The 21,667-nt window shown below is 44.4% G+C and overlaps 1 protein-coding gene across 2 annotated transcripts in view; it reads left to right on the top strand.

Annotated features, from left to right (window-relative positions):
• The window catches only part of BCL7B (BAF chromatin remodeling complex subunit BCL7B), a 35,320-nt gene extending 14,087 nt beyond the window's left edge, over window positions 1–21,233 (top strand). Inside the window, exons 2-6 of one of the 2 annotated variants that reach the window (XM_069614789.1) lie at window positions 7,737–7,812; window positions 8,365–8,461; window positions 8,693–8,863; window positions 19,067–19,152; window positions 19,501–21,233. In XM_069614789.1, coding sequence (XP_069470890.1) covers window positions 7,737–7,812; window positions 8,365–8,461; window positions 8,693–8,863; window positions 19,067–19,152; window positions 19,501–19,596 — 526 coding nt within the window. In that variant the 3' untranslated portion in view covers window positions 19,597–21,233. Of the gene's footprint in view, window positions 1–7,736; window positions 7,813–8,361; window positions 8,462–8,692; window positions 8,864–19,066; window positions 19,153–19,500 lie in introns of both variants that reach the window. The other variant, XM_069614788.1, reaches the window with a different exon arrangement.
• The last annotated feature ends 434 nt before the right edge of the window (window positions 21,234–21,667 follow it).

Here is a 21,667-nt window from a genome sequence, read left to right as displayed (position 1 = left end):
AGGGCTTGTTCGTGCTGCCCCCTGGTTAGCGGTTCTCCTCGTGTGGCTCCTTCCTATGTCCTGTTGGGCCCGTTCTGGGACGAGGGTGTGTAGGGGTGTAACGACTGTCTCTTTATTGCCCGGCTACGTGCCTCGTTTCTGTTGACAAGTGGGGTCCATGTGGAACCATTGCCCGGGGTTCTCCACACGCTCCCTCCTCTCGTCTGGCTTTCTGCTGGTTGCTATGGGCCTGGACTGGAGTTACTCTGCAGTGGGCTCCCGGGTTGGTTTCTGGCCCTAGAACCGGCAGTGGTCTCTTATTTTGTTGCACAATTTCTGTCGTGACCTCTCCTGGGAATATTGTTTGGTTTCAGTGTTGAGCACCCTTATGTCTCTGCCCTTGGGGGCTTTGTCCGGTGCGTGCCTCTGGTGACCTGTGTCTCTGTGCTTGCAGAGTACCTCTATCCTTGTGTTGTGTTGCCCGTTGTATGGATCAGCAGATCTGGGTTTTTTGTTGGGGAGGGAGTGGTTAAAGATCATGTTCGGGATTCTCTCTGATGAATCGTCAGATTGTCTGTCCCCCTCCTTTACTCCCTAGCTCGACTCCTACCGGGCTGTGGTGTGCTGCCTGTGTTCTATCCAGTCCTCCGATTGTTTCGCGTATGGGGAGTGCACGTCTTTCCCCCCCAGACCGCTATCTGTGTATGTCCCCTTCTCTTAATGTTCTGTCTCTTATTACTTTCGGCGCTTGCTTGTGTGCCCTTAGTGGCCGGAATGTGCGGTGTCAGTGGCCCCTTTCACAGATGATTGGGGGAGTAACTGCTTCTCCGTGCCTTACACCTTGTCCTTGGGCATGTGGACGCTTCCCACTGGGATTCCAGGTGGGGGGTGGGACAGTACAAAAACCATCTAGAGACATGGAGCCAATTTAATGACCAGGCTCCTAAATGCAAATTTGGGACAATCCTAACACCAAAGGTCACACCACGTCACCCTGTTGCTCCCTCTTGTATCACCCAAGTCAACCAACAACCAAGTGCTTTTAACAAATAGGCACTCAGTCAAAATCAAAATTTATAAATCACATTTTTTAATTTCATGAACATCACAAAAATTGACTCAACACTGTCAAACATCATTGATTAAAATGTGCAAAAATACATAAAAACCTTTTTACAAAAATTCCACTAAAACAATTCCCATATGTAAATCACCCCTGCATCACCTGCCTATACAAAACTTAATAATGTACAATGTTAGGGTGACCACTTAATCTACAGAGACCAAATGGTCGGTAGCTCATTAGTTCCCTGTTAATAAAGGATACTACTCTACAAGTAATCTATCTTTTGAGTGTGCTCCTAACCCCATCTATGCTACCTTGGGGAGGATAGGTATCCGAAATATCGTAATACTATTTATATTGTAACTCAATCACAATATACTTCATTGCCCAACATGTTTCGTTCAAAACCATTTACTTTGACAAAGTGTTAAAGAACTTCATCAGGGGGACCATCTGTACCCTTAAACAATATCTCTTCGCGTGAGGTAGATCCAATCTTAAAGAAACTCTTTGCTGTGCACCACTAACTCTGTGCCACACAATTCATGACCTGGGGAAACAAAACAGAGGGAAGATAACCAGGAACAACAGTCAGTATCAACAAATTCACTGTCATTCTTCCTAGCCAGTACCTAAGTTTACTGTAACTAGGGCTTACCGTATCATTCTTTGTAATAATTAGTTCAACAATGGTTTCTGTAGGGGAGTATCCAAACAAATATGTCTGACCGCTCAAATCCTGAAAAACACGAGAGATGCCAAACAACTCAAACTGGTGTGTAACATCACATCTGGACAATATACCAAACGCTTTCAATTTTAGACAGTATAACATATACTGCTAATGAAGAAGATCTAATTAAATTAATTTATTTTCCTCTCTTCCTATCTCGCCTTTCACATAGGTCATCCTAAGATAATACCATCTGATTGGGTTACTTTCTCTCTGAATCCATTCCACTCAGATGTTTACTGACACTTCCACTCTATTGTTTAAAAAAAAAAAAAATGTCAAACCTGAAGCCATTATGTTCAGTCTGGTCATTCACAAGGTTCACCTCAAAGGTGCAATCATTACCTGTTCCTAGGAGGTCCCATTCTTCTTAAAATAGAAATTACGGCAACCACGATCCCAACTTCTATGCTGCTATCTACTTATGGAGTGGTTCTCTGTACGAGTTGCAGCGTTAAACAGTCAGCCGCTACGAATTCTATATATTAGGGGGACCTGTGTAAAAGAAACCACCCGTCACGTATGCGGTTTCAAATATCACTGTGTCAACAGTTTTCCACATCGTCACTGACTACACACCGTATACGGAATCGTACAGAACGATGGACTCCCCTCTCCTGTGGCTAGTGCTTGATCTCTCCGTCTCACATTCCTCACTCGGCGCGAAATCGCTCTATAACTGATTGGTATCCGAGCGTTCTATTTGTCCGTACGTTTATGTCACGTGAACGGGGGTGGGACAGTACCTTGCTCGTCCCTGGTGTATGGGTGTCGGGCTGTCTCGCCCTTCCTCCACTACCTCAATGGTTTTCCCTGGGTTCTTGGCGGGTTGCACCTTTGCTTTCACTTGGCAGTCCGACTGGCCTTGTATTGGGCCCATCCTCTGTTTCGCGTCCTGCCGCTATGCGGTCCTGTCTGTCCTTGAGTTTCACTTTGAAGTTCCTGCTGTTCTCTGGGCCAGTCCTCTTCTCACTATCCAGCTGCTGTGCCGTTACTCTGCTGCGCCACCGTACCTGCACCTTTCTCCGGACTATGTCCCTCGGTCGGCGTGTGTCCCGGGGCTGCAGAGTTTTTTTCCAGGACGAATCGTGGCGTCCCGATTGTTCCTGGAGTAGCCCCCCCTAACTGGTTGTTTCCTGTCAGGGACCTGTGAATTGAGTCTTGGCTCCAATGCTTTATTTGCAATGCTTTGTCGCGGCCCTGCGGGAGAGACGCTTACACACATCTTCTTCCACCGGCCGCCATCTTGCAAACCTTCCCCCAATTTGAGCAGGATTCGGTTCCCATGTTCCAAACAACAGTTCAGGAAATCCTGTCTATTAAAGTTCCAGATCAATTCTTTGTTCCGCTTTGATAATAAATGTTCCAAGATAGTATTCAGCCAACAGTTCACAAGTGTTCAACAAAGTTTGTTCCTTTTCTTTGTACCAAAAACCTTTAACCAATGTCTTCTCTTAAGCTTATAATAATTTCTTGCATCGTTGGTTTCAATAAGAAAAAGGTCTTTATCATTTTTCAGCCTTCGTACACAAACCACTTCGTTGACAAAGTTAAACACTTCTGAAGCAGTTCATACACCATTTGTTTCAATATTAGCAACTTGTCGGTATGCTTCAATTCACAGAAACACTTAATGGATTCTTCAACTGCTTCAATATTGTTAACCACACTACAGTTCTTCAGTGCTTTCCACCTGGTCCACCCATCTGGCAGAAATGTTGCAAAAATGTTCTATGTACGGGTATACTCTCCTGCCAGCACAGATCAAAGTATTACAACACTTCCTGACCTGGTGTACTCTCCTGCCAGGCCAGAACCGAATACTTCTTTTAGGTACGTCAGCAGTAAAGGTTAAATATGTTAGCAGTGTCTTATGCTTCACAATTTTAAGTATGTGCAATGTGTCAGGGAAAATTGTGCTGCTTATTACACTGTGTATCTGCCTCACTCTTTGCAAGTTATGCTCCACTTTCTCTGAATATTCTTTCTCAGAAGGGCAGCATGCCTGCGATTCTTGTTTCTCCCCTTTTTCTTTCAACCAACTGCTGGTAAGAATTCTGTTACACTTTCACTCGTATTTGGCTTTGGAAATGTGGACTTAAATCATTCTACTTGAGATCTCTTTTCTAGAGGGGGCAACCATCTGTATCATTGTTTAATGTTTTAATCGCCTTCGTTTGGGCAATTATGGTTCTTTTGTAATTGCCTATTTTTCTCTTTTGGCTTTGGCAATAATGGTTTCTCTCTTCTTCCACAACATTCCTTGTTCGATATTCAAATATTGCCCCCTCTGATAGGTGACTCTCACTTTGCCCCAAAATGTCACAATCACACTTCTATGGTACGATTATCCAGTTCATAATTCGCCCTCTGAGCCTTCTTACATCAGCCTGATTAACATTCCAAGTCAAATTCTTTTTTGTATTTGTTCAATATTCAAAAGGGAACTTCTTCCGCTTTTACGCTACTTTGTTAATCTCAATTGTGAAATACAAGCACCTGGATGCGGTAAGCGGGTGGTTATGGAGCACTCCGGGATCACAATGTAACCGTGAACTCACCGGGTCTGGCATGCGCGTCCTTTCGCCTTGCCGCCTCCAAGTCCTTTGCTTTGGTTTCCCAGCGCGGCCCAGCAATCTCCTCTGCACGGCTTCCAATGGCTCTCGTCTGTCAGTTTCAGAGCTTTCCCGGCTCCACAGCAATGCGGAACTCCTCCGACTTCTGTGCTTGTCTGACAATGAGAAAAGTTGCAAAATGGTATGCCTTCCGGTGCGCAACCTCTGCAACTGCAAACGTGAGCCTCTGAGACACCGCTTTGGACCAGCATAACATTTACACCCTGCTGCGGCCCCGCCGCCTCTGCTTCTGTTAGCTTTCAACTTCTGCTGCCACATGGAGAGTACCAAACTGCTCCACTTGTTACTACTGCTGTCTCCTTCGCCTTCACTAATGGCCTGCGCCTGAGGCGGCTTTTTTATGCCTGTCGTCCTCAGGTGTGGATAAATCCTCCTGATTGACTGCATCCTGCAGTCTTGTGCCTCTGCAGTCCTCTTCCTCGTCCCAGTACTATGGGAATTAATGGACTTGTTAATGGTTTTGGTTACAGTGTCCACTATAATCGGTCATCAAATGTTAGGGTCTTGGAAAAAATAAACAAGGGGGTGTCCACTCCTCCTGACCTGGTCGTCTCCCACCCCCCTTGTGATCCTCCCACAGAACAGCACCCCTAGGGTCAAGATCAGAAAGCGTCTGCATCTCTGATGCATCACATGGCGTAAATGACTGCAGGAAATTACTCAGGATGTTGTCACTGTAAGGAAGACATGGTATCAACAGTAAGACAGACACAAGTGACCATAGTTTAAGGGTGTTTATTGAAATTCAACAAGGGTGTGATAAACACCTATCCAATCCTAAATCTACAGAAGGGAGAAAGCTACGACCATCAAATAATAATGCAGTCCTAGTGGAGTCTCGTCAAAATAAAAGGTCCTAAACTAAAAAAACGTTTGCCAATCCTTACCGCTAAATACAAATAGTGTTCATGAAAAAGTGTTCACAAAATATGTCGGGATGTTCGGATTTCCCTTCCCCACGTTGTCAGCACGGGATAAGGGTTCACTCGAGCACAGCGCACGCACTGACTTCTTCGGCACGAGTATACAGTTCCATTACCAGCATCGGGGCCTTCTGTGCCCAAGTCTCTTTACTTATCAAAGTCTCTTGATTCAGAGGGCCTGATGTACCAAAAACAAAACACGAAGTCCTTTTCCTTTTATAAGTTCATTTCCGGTGATGGGCTCAGATCCCTCATTTACAATGTTCAGAGAATATTCTTTCTCGGGTGACTCACGATTCATCCCGGATCCCCCTCAGCCGTGCTCCGATCTTCTTTCTAGACAGTCTGCCTCAGCCGGGATCGGATCAATTTCAGTTGCATTAAACTATTGAAGACTTTCGAATGTGCATACGGTTTTGCTTGACCCGTTGCAGGACCACTTCAACCTCAATATTCCCTTTTCCGAGTTGCCAACCAGTTGGGTACTTAACAGAGACCTTCGAATGAGCACCCACATGGCGCCGGACCACCATGTCTATAGTATCTTTCTTGCCCTCCAAAGTTCAGACACTCCTCTGGTTTTCAATTATATTTGCATCGCTCGTCACATAAGTTTCACGCACTGTTCTCTTTTGATTTCTTCATACAATGTTACTGCTTACACCCTTGGTTCTAAGACAGGCTGGTCTGGTATCAGTCTCTCCGACTCACCGGCTGTGCTGAATTTATTGGTGCTGCTTTGTTGTAGGAGCCAAAGACAGTATTGCGGTGGGGAAACGCTCCTCCCTGCCTGGGTTATCGACAGGGGAGAGCCCGGGTACCTCTGACACACAATGCAGGTTTTTTCAGCTTTAGTCCCTGGTCTTAGGCTTCTTTTCTTCCAAGGTTCACGAAGTAATGATCTGAAAAGGTCAAGGGCACTTCCCTCCTTGCAACCCTTTCTGGTCTTGCCGTCTTTCTCCCCGTATTAAACTGCCATCTTGGAACTGCTGCTGCCTAGTGTGCTTTGCCTTGCTTAAAGTGTGCTTTCATGCTCTGCCTTTTATCTGTGTGGGGGAAGTGTGATGGAAGTCTGGTGTGTGTAATGATCAGCAATTGCCTAACCTTGCCTGACCAGTGTATTGGGATATGTCAGGCATACGGCTCTGGTGTTAGTCTGTTTTTGCTCACAATGGGCTGTCCGTGAGAAAGTGTTTGTGTCGGGTGAGGGGGTTGAGCTCAAGTATCCTACCTGATAGGATGTGGAAATGTTGTTACAGGGGAGGGGATACCGCGTCTCACCATCCGGTCTCCCACTCCCTGAAGACCCCTCCTCCAGGTGATCTCCCGCACTGGTCCACCCCCAGGAACTGGATCCAAAAGCGATGGCCGTGTCCTGGCCACCTGGATGACAGATCCGGGGACTAGCAGATGAGACACCTTGAGGCTTCTCACATCACCTATAAAAGAAATAACCAGCACCAGTAGGCTTCCATGGCACCTGTTGGTTTGCCTCAAGCATACTTAATTGGCACACCTTGTGAAAGTCATCCATGCCCCCTTTTTAGATTTGAGGTGGCTTGATTTGTGTTTATAGATGGGTGAACTTCGATAGTGTTCTTTTTTTGATGGCCATTATCTGTCTTCCAACCACCTTTTTGGGAGTGTGTGCATGAAGAGTTAAGCTGAAAGCATAGGTTGGCCCTAAAGTACTGATGTAGCATGCATCCGGCACATGGTTTGTTGCTTTCCAGAACTGACTGGCTGTCATATTCACCTGGGTTGGCTTCCCTCCATGTGTACATAAAACATCACTAAAACCTTTTCGTGGAAGAACTTGTAGAGTCCTGATTGCCAATGTTTGGCGGGAAGTTCATTGGTCTTAGGCATTCTGCAAAGCGGCTAACCAGACTCCCAACATGCATTTACTTGCTTGTTTAGAGTTCCAGCACAAGCTTCAGTTCAGATAGTGCTCCGATAAGTATTCCCGAATAGACGGCATCTTTTTTTTTCTATTTTTTTTTCCCCCCCGTGGTCCATGCTGGCCATCGCTTAACAGTGTTGGTGCTTTGTCACACATATTGGAGGCCTGCTCAAAAACTCCATCTAAAACACATGTCAGGGCAAGCATGGCATGGGACACAGTACAGTATGCTGTACCTTACCTTGGTGATAGGTGTAGTAACATTATAACACCCCAGAATTGGCATAGCTTCCACCTTTTTCTCCCAGAATCTGGGAGACCGGGCACAGACTATACCTTGCTTCTTCAGTTTCTGACGTAGAGAGTTATCGGAGCACCCACCTTCTGGCACTGGTTCAAGAGCCCATGGTAACGCTATGTGGGAGGCTGAACTTGACAGATCTATTTCTACACTGGTTTATCTTTTTTTGTGATCCATTTCTTCTTTACTGTACAGGGAGAAGAAGTGGGTGACAGTTGGCGACACTTCACTGCGGATTTTCAAGTGGGTTCCTGTGGTAGATCGTAAGGAGGTGAGATGGTACACTGCGAACAACCCCAACTACTATCGCACTTCGATCCATGGCCCCTCTTAATGCAATCATACCTTGCTCCTCCTTACTCCCATTAAACCCCGAGTCCCCTCTGAACAGCATTCCACTTCTGCTGTGGACCATTTTGCCACAATTCTGTGTCCCTCTTGATTCCATTATTTCTCTCCCCACACCCAAATGAATGCCATTGATCTCCAAACTGCGTTCTTTCTTTGCACCTGAGCCTTCTGAATGCCATGTACATTGAAGAATTGGGCTTTGATGCGTGCACTAAAAATACTGCACCTATTGGGCTTTGATGCACTTCATTCCACCCTGACCGAAATACTGTCTCACATCATTTTGGGTCCCTCCGGCTATCTTTGCACCCAAGCCTCCCAAACTACTAGTACAATGTACTCTGCACCCCTTTAACAACCCCCTTTAGTACAAAGCCATTCATATTTTTTAGAACTTTCGTTCAAATTCCAATCTTTGCACATCTGTTGTTGTTGCATCCCATTTTCTTGGTTCCTTTCCTTTTTGAAGAAGATTAAGGCCAAGTCGAGTAGGAGCCCAGTGACAGAATCGAATGGCTTACCTGCGGACCCAGCAGCAGCAAACTCCTCTCTACTCCTGGAGTTCCACGGTAAGTGTTTTCCTGGCAGTATGTCCCTGAATTTGTCTGCCTTCAAATCAGTATTTTTAGTTAATTGATTCTCCTGTCACCAACGTCCAGTGCCTGCTTCTGTTGATGGAAAACAATAGCAGCTCCCTTTAGTCAGTAGACTGTAGCATTACCCATTGGTCAGTATACTGTAGCTTTCAACCATGTAAAACGGTTCAATTAAACAATGCTTGTTTGTCTTTTTGTCTCAAGATCAAAACAGTAACCACAGCTCTTTGTCAGATGGGTATTTATTGAAGGTGGAGAGCAGCACTAACTCCAGTCCCAGCCCCCAGCTCAGCGAGTCCTCCAGTCCCCCCCACATGTCTGACTTCAGAACAGACGACTTGCAGCCTCCCACCTTGGGACAGGAGATCCTGGAAGGTAACTTTATAGCATCAGTGGAACATTGTGTGCAGCAGCAGAGGTGCAGCAAACCGGAAAATAGGCATGTGTGGCTCATTGCTGCTTATGTCACAAAGCACTACAAAAGGGCACGCAGTACTGTGAATGAATTCATAAATATAATACTGCTGTGCAAACTGAATTGTACCACAGTACTTTCGTCATAAGTCCATAGTGCTCAGGACATTTCAGAAAGGAAATGTCTTTTGTAGGAATGTGTTCTGTCTTGGTGCAAATGTTTGAAGGTAGTGCCTTTTTATATAGGCCTTTCTGTGCACAGAACCGATGTGCTAGTTTTGTACGAGGGAAGTCACTCTGCCTAGTTGTACTATACCTGCTACGTTTGTACTAAATAAGAACATACTATTTTGAGTACATTGTGAATAACCTGTTTCTGGTCTGGGTTTGTTATTGCTATATTTGCCTATATGTACATCTAAATATTTATATTTAATGCAGCGCTTTCTAATTTGGGATCTCGATGTGCTGTCTAGTACACGCATCTGTTGTCCTTCCTTTGATTCCTAGCATGCTATTTTTAGTTTCTTTCATGCAACTGAACAAAACACCTGCATGTTACATGCAGGTTACTCTTCCATAATGAATTGGCCCGCACCCAGAATGCGGTCTGGGTCGAGCCAAGGGAGGGACTGCCATGGATCAAAGGTGTCCAGATTCACAACATGATGAGCTTGTATCTGTCTCTTTCCTCTGCATTTGGTGTTCTCAGTCACAGTGGAAAACACAATGTGGCCAAGGATCTGTGGGTTGCTGTTGGGGAGGGGCCATTGTGCCCTCTTTGCCCACTATTCCAGTATGTGTACTAGGAATTGCGAGGTGACCTCTGTGGGCAAAGGTACGGGGATAAAGTGCACTCAGATCTCTGGGTCCACAGGTTTATGTGAATTTGCTCTATATTATATTACCGTTCTATTAGAGCGCTACCTGGAAGTGGTATATGGGGACTGTTAGGCAATGTTTGTATGCAGTACACTTTGGGAACACTACAACAACTCTGACTACAGGTAATAGGAAACCCAACCTTTGGGTAGAAGTGTGTACTACAGTTTGGTTCCATGTGTTAATATCCCCGCAAAAATATTGCCCTATTATTGCGCCAATATTGACCCATGGACCCTGCGGGGGACACCCTTGCAACCCCTGCATTATTTTAAAATGTGCGGGCGACACCCCTGCAACCCCGGCTCCCACAAAATATCCCCCCCAAAAATATCGCTTATGGGGAGACAAACGGCCATATGTACGGCAATATTTTTAGTGGGGATATTTTGTAGGGATACCCACAGTTTTGGTAGCGTGTTGAGCAGCCAGGTTTATCTGAAGAGGGGTCATTGTGAGCTGTAGGGGAGTTACACAGAGATTCACAGTGACAAGTATTCAAATAAACACTTAAACACAAGGTTTCTTGAATACAATTATTAATTTATTTATCAGTTAGAGTAAGCCTTCTTCAGAAGGGAGCAATATAAAAGTAAGACTCAAATACACTTCAAAACACACACTCTTAATATTCTAAAAGCAGTGAAGACCCTTTTGGGATGGCCCACAGACACAATCTACACCCTCGGGTGACTTCAATAGCTAGGGTGCTGGGGACATTAATATCTTACTGTTTGCATTTAGAATACTGTTCGAAGTTAGTAAAAGGAAAAGGTTATTAGAACAAACAAGAGATCACAAATATTCTCAAGCAGGCAAATACTTTTGGATCCCCACACCAGAGTCATTCAGTATAACGGGCTAGGCCAAAGTCAATGGGCGAAAGTCTTATATAGGATGAAGCACCTCTGGTAGATAAGTAGAATAGTCTTTGCACAATGTTGTAGAAGTCTTTGAAGAAAAGAAGAATCAAGTGTAGGGCCACAAACTGATTACTACTGACAAGTCTAGAAGATGCAAGCAACTCTACAATAAGAGGTAGGTTCTCTCAGACTTTACAGTACCTTTTGTATTGAAGAAAAAGTGCAGCTGATGACTTCTGTCCCTGTGCAGCTCTACAGATTTCTCTATTACTGGGCCTCAGTCGTGGCGACAAGAGGGAGGACGTCTGGGGACTCCTGCACTGCAATGGGACGGTCACTGCTCGCAACCGGCAATCTTTCCGACAAGTAGCAATACAGTGTTTCAGCTCCTCGTGACTACCGCAAATAGCAACACAGCGGTTCCTGGCTGTCGAGATGGACTTTCCATGCTTCTGGGGTCCCGCACTCTGTTGAGGGGCCTCAGGCTCGGTCAGTCCTGCTTCCTGGGATTCCGGAGGATCTTCCTGGAGCTCTTGGCCAACTTAAAAGCAATGCACACAATCTGGTGTTCCTCTCCCTGGCTATACGGTTTCCAGCAGCAACTCTGTGGAAATTCAACCAGCTCCGAGAAGGATGTCCAGGTGGCTTACTTTGGAGCTGATTGGTCCCACCGACTCAACGGGAGAAGTCGTCCTTGCAGGGGCTTCTAGATCGATGCGAGTTTGGAGTTTCAGCACAGCAGCAGGGCTTCACCGGGAAAACCAACGGTCCAGGAGTCGCAGCAGGCGTCCTCTTCAAGTTCTTCTTCGGTTCCTTCGTCTAGTGGTCGACACTGCCTTCCAAGCCAAAAGCTTTGCCTTTTTATACAGTTTTCTCCCATTCATTTCAGCCTCGCTGTTAGTCACCCAGCAGGGTGGATGTTTTTGCCGGACAGTCAGCCGACCAATCACCATACAGTGCATTTGGGTCTCCTAGGAGACTAAGCACAGGGAGTTTTTGGGCCCCTCCCTCACTTCCTGCCCACCCCAGACACCCGGAAGCCAGAGGTGGGCTTCACTCCTGAAAGGCAAATCGAAAAATGGGACCAAACCTGGTTTGGCGCGCAGAGTAAATCTCAAGAAAGACCTTTCCACAAAGAAAAGGCGGAAAAAGACGACCGGGGCCATTTTGACAAAAATAGCACCCTTGGGCGCTTCACTGCAGCTGCGAACACAGCCCGCAGTAAATGCACACCATAGTAGTTAAAACGAAACCACTGCCACCAACCATTTAGGGAGGTAAGGGAAACATAAAAATGTTGCATGAGAAGTTAGATAAAAGGGGATACTAGGTAACCCCACCACCACCCTATTGTAAGATAGTGCGTGCTGGGTCTAGAAAGTTACAAATCTAAGTTTAGTCAATTTCACTTTACTGCTCTGGGAAACAGTTGTTTATCCCAGAGAAGGTATGTAAGCCTTTGGCAAATCTGAAAGACTTCCCTGTGCCGCTGCACTGAAAGTGCTGTGTGACACAATGCACAGATGATGCCTATGGAGTTTGTCAGACTCCACAACCAAAAAGAAACACAAAGTCCAGAAATCACATTAAAATACATGAGTGGGAAAAAGGCTCTCACTCTCTCCTGGCTTGTTAGGCAAAGTTTGAATGCAGTACCCTCTGGGAACACTACAAACAACTAGGACTACAGGTATAGGCAACCCAACATTTGGTATAAGCTTGTACTACACAGTTTTGGTAGCGTGTTGAGCAGCCAGCCTTATCTCAAGAGGGGAAATGTGAGCAGTAGGGGAGGTACACAAAGATTCACAGTTACAGGTATTCAAAAAAACTCTTACACTCAAGGTTTCTTGCATAAACAATTATTTTATTTATCAGTCAGTTATAAAGCCTTCTTAAGAAGGGATCAATATAATAGTAATACACAAATACACTTCAATACTGTACACTCTGAGTTTCTGACTCAGACAAGACCCTTTTGGGATGGCCCACAGACAACCTACACCCACAGGTGACCTCAATAACAAGGGTGCTGGGGACATTAATATCTTACTGTTGGTATTCAGAACACTCTTAAAAGTTGGTAAAAGGCAAAAGGTTATGTTATTAGAACACAAGAGATTATCAATAATCTTAAGTAGGGCAAATACTTTCAGATCCTCTTAGTCATACAATTCAATAGGCTAAGCCAAAGTCCATGGGCAAAAGTATTTGTATAGGATGCAGCTCTTCAGGTAAGTAAATGGAAAAGTCTTTGCACAGGTTCTTATGATTCTTTGATGAAAAGAAGAATCAAATGTAGGGCCACATGCTGATTAGACTTGTGAGTTGCAGAAGTTACAAGCACTTCCACGGTAAGAGGTAGGTTCTCTTAGACCTGTTTTACAGAACCTTAGCAATGAAGAAAAGATGCAGCTGATGACTTCTGTTCCTGTGCAGCTCTATGGTCTCATTGTTCCTGGGCCTCAGTCTTGGGGACAAGAGGGAGGACATCCACCACTACACCAGTACTGTCACAACTGAACTGTATGCCTTACAAAAAAAACAAAAAAAGATCTAGACAGACTGGTATGTGTGACCACATACAGTCTATTGAGCAACCTTATCAAGAACAAGGTAAAAAAACATTGGCATCTGATAAAGGACACCGGAACCTTCAACCAGATGCCTCTTTTTGCATTTAAGAAAAGTAAAAAACCTGAGAATCTTTTGTGCATACATTTATTGAACCGACCTTTACACCTAACACCCTGTGGAACCTTCTCTCAGTGCAAGGACATTTTAAATGTGGTCAATGTCTCACCTGTCAACTCACAGAAACAAAAAAGACTTTTGAGTACAAAAAAGGCTCCTGGCCTCTAAAGGACCACACCAACTGTAACAATAAATAAGTTATATACATCATTGAATGTCTGTGTGGATTCCTATACGTCGGAAAAACTATGAGAGCAATCAAGACCAGAATATCAGAGCACTGGTCGTGCATTAAAAACAATGTACAAGATAAACCATTGGTTGAACACTACAACCGCAAAAAACATACCAACATGGACCTCAAGAGGTTTGTGTTTCGGAGATTGTCCACAAGAAGACTGGGAGGTGACATTGCTAAAGCCCTGACCCAACTTGAACAGAATTGGGTACACAAGCTGAACACTGTAAGAGAAGGACTCAATGTGACAGTAGAATGGAAACATTTCATCTAGCCCAGTACATACCCACTCTGGTAGTCGATACCTTGAATGTAGGGGCCTCCATACTGGTATTTTGTTATGTCGTTCTTGCCCCACCTGACCTTGGAACACCAAAGCCCAACCCAGCAAATCTAATGGCGATTTTAAGGGTTTGGAAATGTGATGCCTCCCCTGGCACGCCCAGCACCTTGTTAAATGTCAGGCATATAATGCCCTTGCCTTAACAACATGCTACACAATACAATATGTTGTACTGATATGTAATTCAGGTAAATAGTTATGGAATACACCTGGTGTTTATATAATGCACAATGTAATCTCCTGTGCCGGTATTTTATCTGAGACTTCTTTTGTGCCAAGTTATGTAAATGTTAGTTTTAAAATTATGCTATGATGTGCAACTTGTTGTATTGATGTCCTTAAGCGCCTAAGTTATGTCATGGGCCTTCTTCTGACTGAATGCCACAGTACCGACATGTATTTACACACCACCTAGCTGTCCGGTATTATTACATAGCTGGACATGTCCATTTTATAACATGCTTTTGACACATGCTATATCAGTTCCCCTGAACGTAGGAACTGATTACCATGCACTCTGCCGGGTCTCTAACGCCACAACCCAGACACAGATCTAAACTAGTACCCCTCAATGTACTTCTATTACCATTGAACCCGACAGGTTTTACCTCCATTTAGAGTAACGCCATGGTTACCATGGCAACAGTTCACAACATTTAAATATTATGGGACCTAAATTCCAGGGCCATCCAACCTTCGAATGTAAATTATTTGGATAGTGTTTCTTTACATCGTAGGAGTCGTTTGCACACCCAGCACAACAGGTTTTATCCGCATATGCCACGTTGGCAATCCAATATGGCCACCATATTGACGAGAGGCTGTCCCGCGCTGTGCAGATACCCGGACTTGCTGCTTTTCGAGCCGTTTATGGTAAGAATCCCTGCCTGTCTGCGGCCACACGTGGCACGCATCCATCATCTGACTATGTGCGCTCACCCTGGGCCAGACCATTATGTGTCCCCCTCCGATCCCACGCCATAACAGCCATTGATTAATCTGCTCCCCTGTTCAATCTTGATTAAGGGCTAGGTTTTGGCACAGTACCCTTGCCATACTCGCAACTGAATATCATTTTGCATGATCCCTGCGAGGGCCACATGCAATACATACCCACTATTACTTTATTTTACCTACAGCAACGATCTCCATGCAACGTAGCCCCTTTTACTGTGGATTTTGTCCCTGTGCTGTCGCCATAACCACCTGACCGATCCAGTTTCCTGACAAAGAGCGGGTAAGAGCTTTTATTTGAAAACCGCTTTACCAGATCCTAGATCACTCTAGCCAGTTTCTCATGCCAGCCTACGGTCATTATCTACAGATCTGATCCCCGATGGATTATTGAATCCCCCGTCTGACCACTTGGGATGTCTAGACCGTTGCACCCACGCAACCCAATAGGGTAAGACCCGTTTTGGGTTCATTCTCTTCCGAGAGACCTACATTGATAGTAAGCATACATTGCAGTTATGAATTATAAATTTCTTTTCGAACCCTACACACTCCTTACTCGCCTCTGTCTAATTTGTTGCCAGAGTCCACAGGATACTCCCTATGCAAAGTTACCCCTTACTGATGAAGGCCGACCGAACAGCAGCTACACCAGTTGAGGTCTATTAGGCCGAAAAACAGTCATGTTGACGATATGACTTTTGTCTCAGTGTTTCACTGACGCACTGTTCATTTTAGTGCTAATTGCACTTTATATCACAAATGCACATTTGCATCTCATGTTAACCATGATAGGAGCATAGAGAATGTATTTGTTGTGAATCATTATCCAGTTTTTGGATAAACCTACTTTGTACCATGTTTTAGATGTTGTATGTAATTTGTTGATTGTCCTGTGAGTATTGACTAACTGAAAATACATGCTTTTTATGTTTTTAAAATTGCAAAACAGCAGTCATTGTCACCATTTGGTAATTGGCAGTAGGAGTAAGTGTTAACTGGGTTCCATAACCTTGCTCATTTTGTATTATGAATATTCACCTACCTGGGTAGAGCAGGGCTGTAACCAGGTCCCCCGTTTATTAGAATAGTCACAGCAATTTCAGTCACAAGTTTCTTCAGCAGCCCCTGCATCTTCCAAAGGTATTTTTCCTCAGCTTTACGAAAACCTGCAGACAAGAGGTTTTTAAAATAACAATAAACACATTTTATAGTTAAAGAGGTTTACTAAGCATTTCACATTCAAGTTTTCACCTCAGTTGTTTTTCCTTGAAGGCTGCAGTTTCTCCGTATAAGCGAACTTACGTTTTAAAGCTTTTCTCATCCTAAGTATCTCCGCAGCCATAATTCTTTTTCCTGAATTCTGAGATCCTGTAAAAGAAAGAAAAAGAGATATTGGAAAGAGAGATCTCTCCAACGTAGGAATTAATCAAGCCGTAAACATTTTACAGTATTTTCACCAGCTACTTACCCCAAGTCTCATTCTTAAAAAAGTTTTGTTACAAGAGATTATAGAATACTTCAGCTACCCAAGTTCCCTTCGTTTAATCATCTCAACGCGCCCCTGTAGAAAAGCAGGATGGAGAGCTCCACAAAAAAATAAACTCAGGTGAGAAGGGAGGGATTAAAAGAGTACACATCTCATGCAGTAGTATCTTAGTCAGTAGATGTTATAGTGTTCTATTATTGTTATTTAAACGGAACCAGAATCCAAAAAGTATCAAGCACCATGCCCACAGGCTGAGAAGGCATTACGCTCCCGAGGAGTCCAGGTAAACGTTACACTCTGCAAGAGCAGGCCTTTGCAGACTATCATGGTGCTCTGTTGGAGGGTCATCCGGGCATCGCTAAAACCACAGCGAAAGTTAAGTGGTTATTTGGTCTTTACGCCCACGTGGCGTAAAGATATCATCGCTTTTGTTCATACTTGCGGAATATGCGCTCAGAATAAATGTTCTAAGCAGAAACCTGCAGGACTTCTTCAACCTTTAGCCGTTCCACCAGCCCCATGGCACACCATCTGAATGGATTTTATTACACAATTGCCGCCTTGTTTGGGTTACAACACAATCCTGGTGGTGGATTTGTTTTCCAAGATGGCCGACTTCGTATCTCTGAAAGGAATTCCGTCGGCATCAGTCTTGGCTAAGTTCTTCTTGGAGCACATTGTACGCTTACGTGGTTTCCCGTCGGTTATGGTTTCTGATAGAGGCAGCCAATTTGTTTCCCAGTTTTGGAAGAGATGCTGTGAGATGGCCAAGATTGAGGTGCATTTGTGCACCAGTCATCATCCACAGACTGAAGGACAGACTGAGCGGACAAACCAGACCCTAGAACAATATCTCCGACGTCTCCTCCATCAAACAGATCACACTTGGGTGGATCTGCTTTGGATTGCATAGTACGCTTATAACAATTCAGAGCACCCATCTACCGGTTGTACCACCTTTTACCTTTTGATTGATTGCCATCCACAAACCTCCGCTTTCGATCCACCAGAGCCTTTAGAGATGCCTGCGGTACAGAACTTAAATAAAAACATTGCTAGAGCTAAAGAGGAAGCCTTGGTACATCTGGCTGCAGCGAAAGAGAGCCAGAAAAGATTTGCTGGCAAACACTGTAGAGATACTCCAAGTTATCAAGTGGGGGACAAGGTGTGGTTAGCTTTTAGGCACATCGCTCTTAAGGGGCCGTGAAAATCCCAACATAGATTTTTTTGGGCCTGTTTCCAGTTGAAGAAGTCATCAGCCCTGTAGCAATGAAGCGGACCCTTCCATCCCACATGCAGATTCACCCAGTGTTTCATGTTTTCCCTATTGAAGTCGGTGTGTCACTTCTTTCTTTTCTTGAAAACCATCCCACATCCCCTTTGTATTAGTTGTAAGGGTTGGCAATGGGTTTAGTATAGGCCCTTTTTATTTTGACACAACGCCACTAGGACTGCCCTATTTTCATTTGATGGTCGACGCTTGCTCCCATCTTAGATTTAGGTTTAGATTAGGCGTTTTTCCAACCTGCATACAGTTTAATAAACGCCCTTGAACTGTGATCACTGATGTCCGTCTTTACTGTTGTCACCATGAGTTCCTCACACTGCCACCCAACCCCCCCCCCCCACGGACATTCTTCGGGTCCCCCCTAGAGAGGACCAGCCCCCATTTTGAAGGGCAAAGTCCTTGACTTTGCTACCCACACTGTACAACCTACCCAGATCCCCCCCCCCCTTATACCTACTGACATGTTAGTTGGTTCTCCAAGCACTCTTCAAGTTCCTTCTCCTAGTATACAAAGCTTTCAATGGGCCTGCTCTTCAGAACCTGTCTGATTGTATCTCGGTTTACTCACCATCTTGTTCCCTCCAATCCTCCTCTGCACTGAAACTCCCCGTCCCATACCCTGCCTGAACCTCCACTCGCTTCCGCCTTACTCCCCTCGCTCCACTGGAATACACTGCCCATAACAATCCAAGCAAGCCCAACAATGTATCTCTTCAAAACTCGGCTTAAACCTCAATTGGCAAAGAAGGAGCGCCCCTTTCCTTTAACCCCACCCTCCCCGCCTGGCCCCACACCGCCTCGGGTGATAATGTAATTTTGTATATGTAAACAATACTCCTATTTAGTTTGACTCACTCGCCCCCTTAAGTTACTTACTTTTGGAAGTAGCCTCTCTTTTTGTCCCTGGTATATTTTGCACTTTTTGACACCCTCCTGAACTTGCTCACCACTTGTTCTCATCTTTGTGCTATTGTACAGGTTCCCATTGTGGGAATGTCACTGCCATCTATAAATGTGTTTATTGTGATCAATTTCTGTTTGAAATTGACATCCCTGGTCTTCAAATAAATACAAAAATAGAAATACTTGCCACAAGCACTACGTCTGACTGGAGGTCAAGATGGTCGCTCTTGGGCAAGCTTTTTTTTGCCAATCCTTCAATGGAAGGTTGCTACACTAACATACCAAATAGCCATGTGCAACAAGAAAAGCAGTGTGTCGTTTGCCATAGTTAAAGAACCTTAACTTTTCTTGACTGTGTGCCTCAAACAAAAAGCACTGGGAGGTCCCTTTAATGAGAACTATACTTCTTTATGTAAACTCTCATAAATTGTGTTTAGGTGAGGCGGCTAAGTGAGGAGAGTAGGTTTGCTTTCACCTTATGAATTGTTCTGTTCCATTTTATGCTTTCAGAATCTGCCCAGCCTGCATTGGAACTCAGAGCAGAGCCTCCAACTCTCACAAAAGAAGAAATGATATCCAAGGATACAAAGTTACGAGTATGTGGAAGAGATTTCTAAAAATTTAAGCTTATGGGCATTCTAATGCACAGGAAGGGCTGGTGGAAGGAAGGCACTGCTTGGAGTTTAGTATCAGTAATAGAATAGTACTAGGATTCCTGTATCCTCCCATGGCTTTGCTGGGAGGAAGATCATCCTTCTAGGGGTGTTGTGACACAAAGTGGTTATCTCTGGCACGAAACTCACAAAGCTGGGGTTCTGTGTAATAACGAAGAACTGACGGGACCAAAACTGATTTTCAAGTGTATTCTATAAATGATAGAGTTCTGTAGCATACAGATCACCATGAACCAAACTTGATTTTCCTAAAACTTTGTGTCTTCACAGGTAACAGAAGGGACTAAAGATGATGTGCTTGTGGTGCCATTGAAGCGGATGCGAACAGAACTGAATTCACATTTCCAAGCGAACTCCAAGAGCTAGCCCCAACTTGGGAGCTCTTGCCACATGGCAATTATGACTCTTAACAATGATGTGACGGACAACGTGACTTTGCTTGGTACCAATATGTACAAAGAGCACAGAGGTTGATGTCTCTAACCTGCATGTTGGAGGTCAAGATTCCTTTGATAAGCTGTGTTCCGTCTGTGTAGCGATGGCGCAGGCAAAGCAGCGTATGTGATTGGCATGGCCCGGGGCCTGCATTCTAGCACAGCCAAGCTACATTTCATGTGTTGGCGAGTGTATCATGAATTTTATGCTTGGTAATGAGAGAGAACATGATTGCGGTTACATCTCCGGAGACCAGTTTCTAACAGCTCAGGCTATGGGGATTCTAGGTTTGTCCTCAGTATGCACAACGCAGGCAAGTTGTCAGTGGAGCAATGCTATAAGGGATGGTGATCCAAGATCTCTAGTGGTTTCCAGCTGCGCTGGTAGTGATTTCTGTGTAATGCTGTTCTCGTCCTACGGGTGATGTCTGATCATAACTGATGCTAAGCAGGCCAAGGGGATGGTCCTGTGAAAGCAAGACTGATTGTTTCATAGGTAATGGCAAGAATAGCCCAGGAGGGTCTTAAGTCATACAGTAAGGTTGGGGCAGCAGGCTGATGTATGGTCTGTGTGGGACTGTACAGCCATAACCATAGGGAGAACTAAGTTAACTGAAACTAGGTTTCACAGGGTCATCGCATCACAACCAATAATCTGGCCATGCTCTTATTTCCATGAAAATCCCTCTCTATGGAGGCTACAGAGATATGTCTAGGCTGTCTCGCTTATTGGTGCTTGCTCTTGTTTTGGGATCATGTACAGCGGCTCTTGTGGTACTTGTATTAAATTTAGCACTTGTGAATCTTGGTGGTAGCCATTCCTCTTAGTAGTCGCAGGATCTTCCACTTTGTTAAATGTCTTGTTCCTCCTAAGATCATAGCAAAACTCTTTCCGGAAGGATGTTTTCCTGACATCTGCCACAGTAGCAGTAGGGAGATCCTCTGCAGTATGATTTTAGTTCTGGTTCCTATTCGAGTCTCAGAAAGTATCCCTAATGCACACAGAGGTTTCCTGTTTTGCAAAGGGACCCTTTTATTTTATTATCATTTTTTTATTTTTTATGTTTCCTTTTGAGACTTGTGGCTGATCTATTGGCATTGCTGTATATTTCCTAACAGCACTTTAAGCTGCAATGCATTTTCCATTCCATTTAAGCATTGGGAAGGTGCTGTTACTTCCAGTACTCCCTAGATCGGAGGTCTGCAGATACAAATCTGCAAGTGCTAAATCAACTGTGGCTATCCACGCAAAATACATTTAAGTACAGTTAAGTGAGAGTAATTTGGTTATCCTGAAAGCCTGGTGTGATTGTAATTCTTAAGGAATCGACGTGGGGACCACTGTTTTAGACTTTTGTGCTCATTTTCCAGACTTACCAAACAGCATCCTTTGTGACTTTCCCGGTTTCTCCATTGCCTCTTTCACACGCATTTTTCAAAACGTTTTTTATTTTATTATTTGCTTTTCAATCTGTTGAAGAAGATTAAACTGGTCTCCTGCAAATGAATAAATATTTTAGTTTTGTATACATAACATTTGTAAAATAAACTATTAATATTTAAACTCCATGATGTATCTGTGCACTCTATTGCAACACTGGTTGTTAGTTGAAATTTAGTAGCCACACAACCTGCAAATTGCCAGCCATTGCTAAACAAAATCACTTCAATACAGATAAGCATTTGAAGATATTTCCTGGCCCTATCAAAATACTCGACATTGTGCACCGTTCGGTTGGCCAATCTTCAGCTAAGCAAATCCCTTCAATGAAACTGTATTCACCAGTGCCCCAGGAGTAGCCCTTGTGCCCCCTCTTGCACTAATATATGCCTCTGCCACCGCACATAACATTGTATTTTTTAACTGTCATGTCAGGATTGTGTACCTGAGCAGCAATGAGTAATATTTGTAGTCCTGCTTATTCGGAAACCGCTTTTCATTAAGATGAGTTCGGTAGAAGTGCCTGCTGTCACAGATGGCCGTACAAGTATCCAGACTCCAG

The sequence above is a fragment of the Ambystoma mexicanum genome, chromosome 9, assembly GCF_040938575.1.
Source record: "Ambystoma mexicanum isolate Mex_15411 chromosome 9, UKY_AmexF1_1, whole genome shotgun sequence".
Classification (NCBI taxonomy): Eukaryota; Metazoa; Chordata; class Amphibia; order Caudata; family Ambystomatidae; genus Ambystoma; species Ambystoma mexicanum.
Note: the sequence above shows the minus strand (reverse complement) of the source record. Positions and strands in the feature narration are given on the sequence as shown.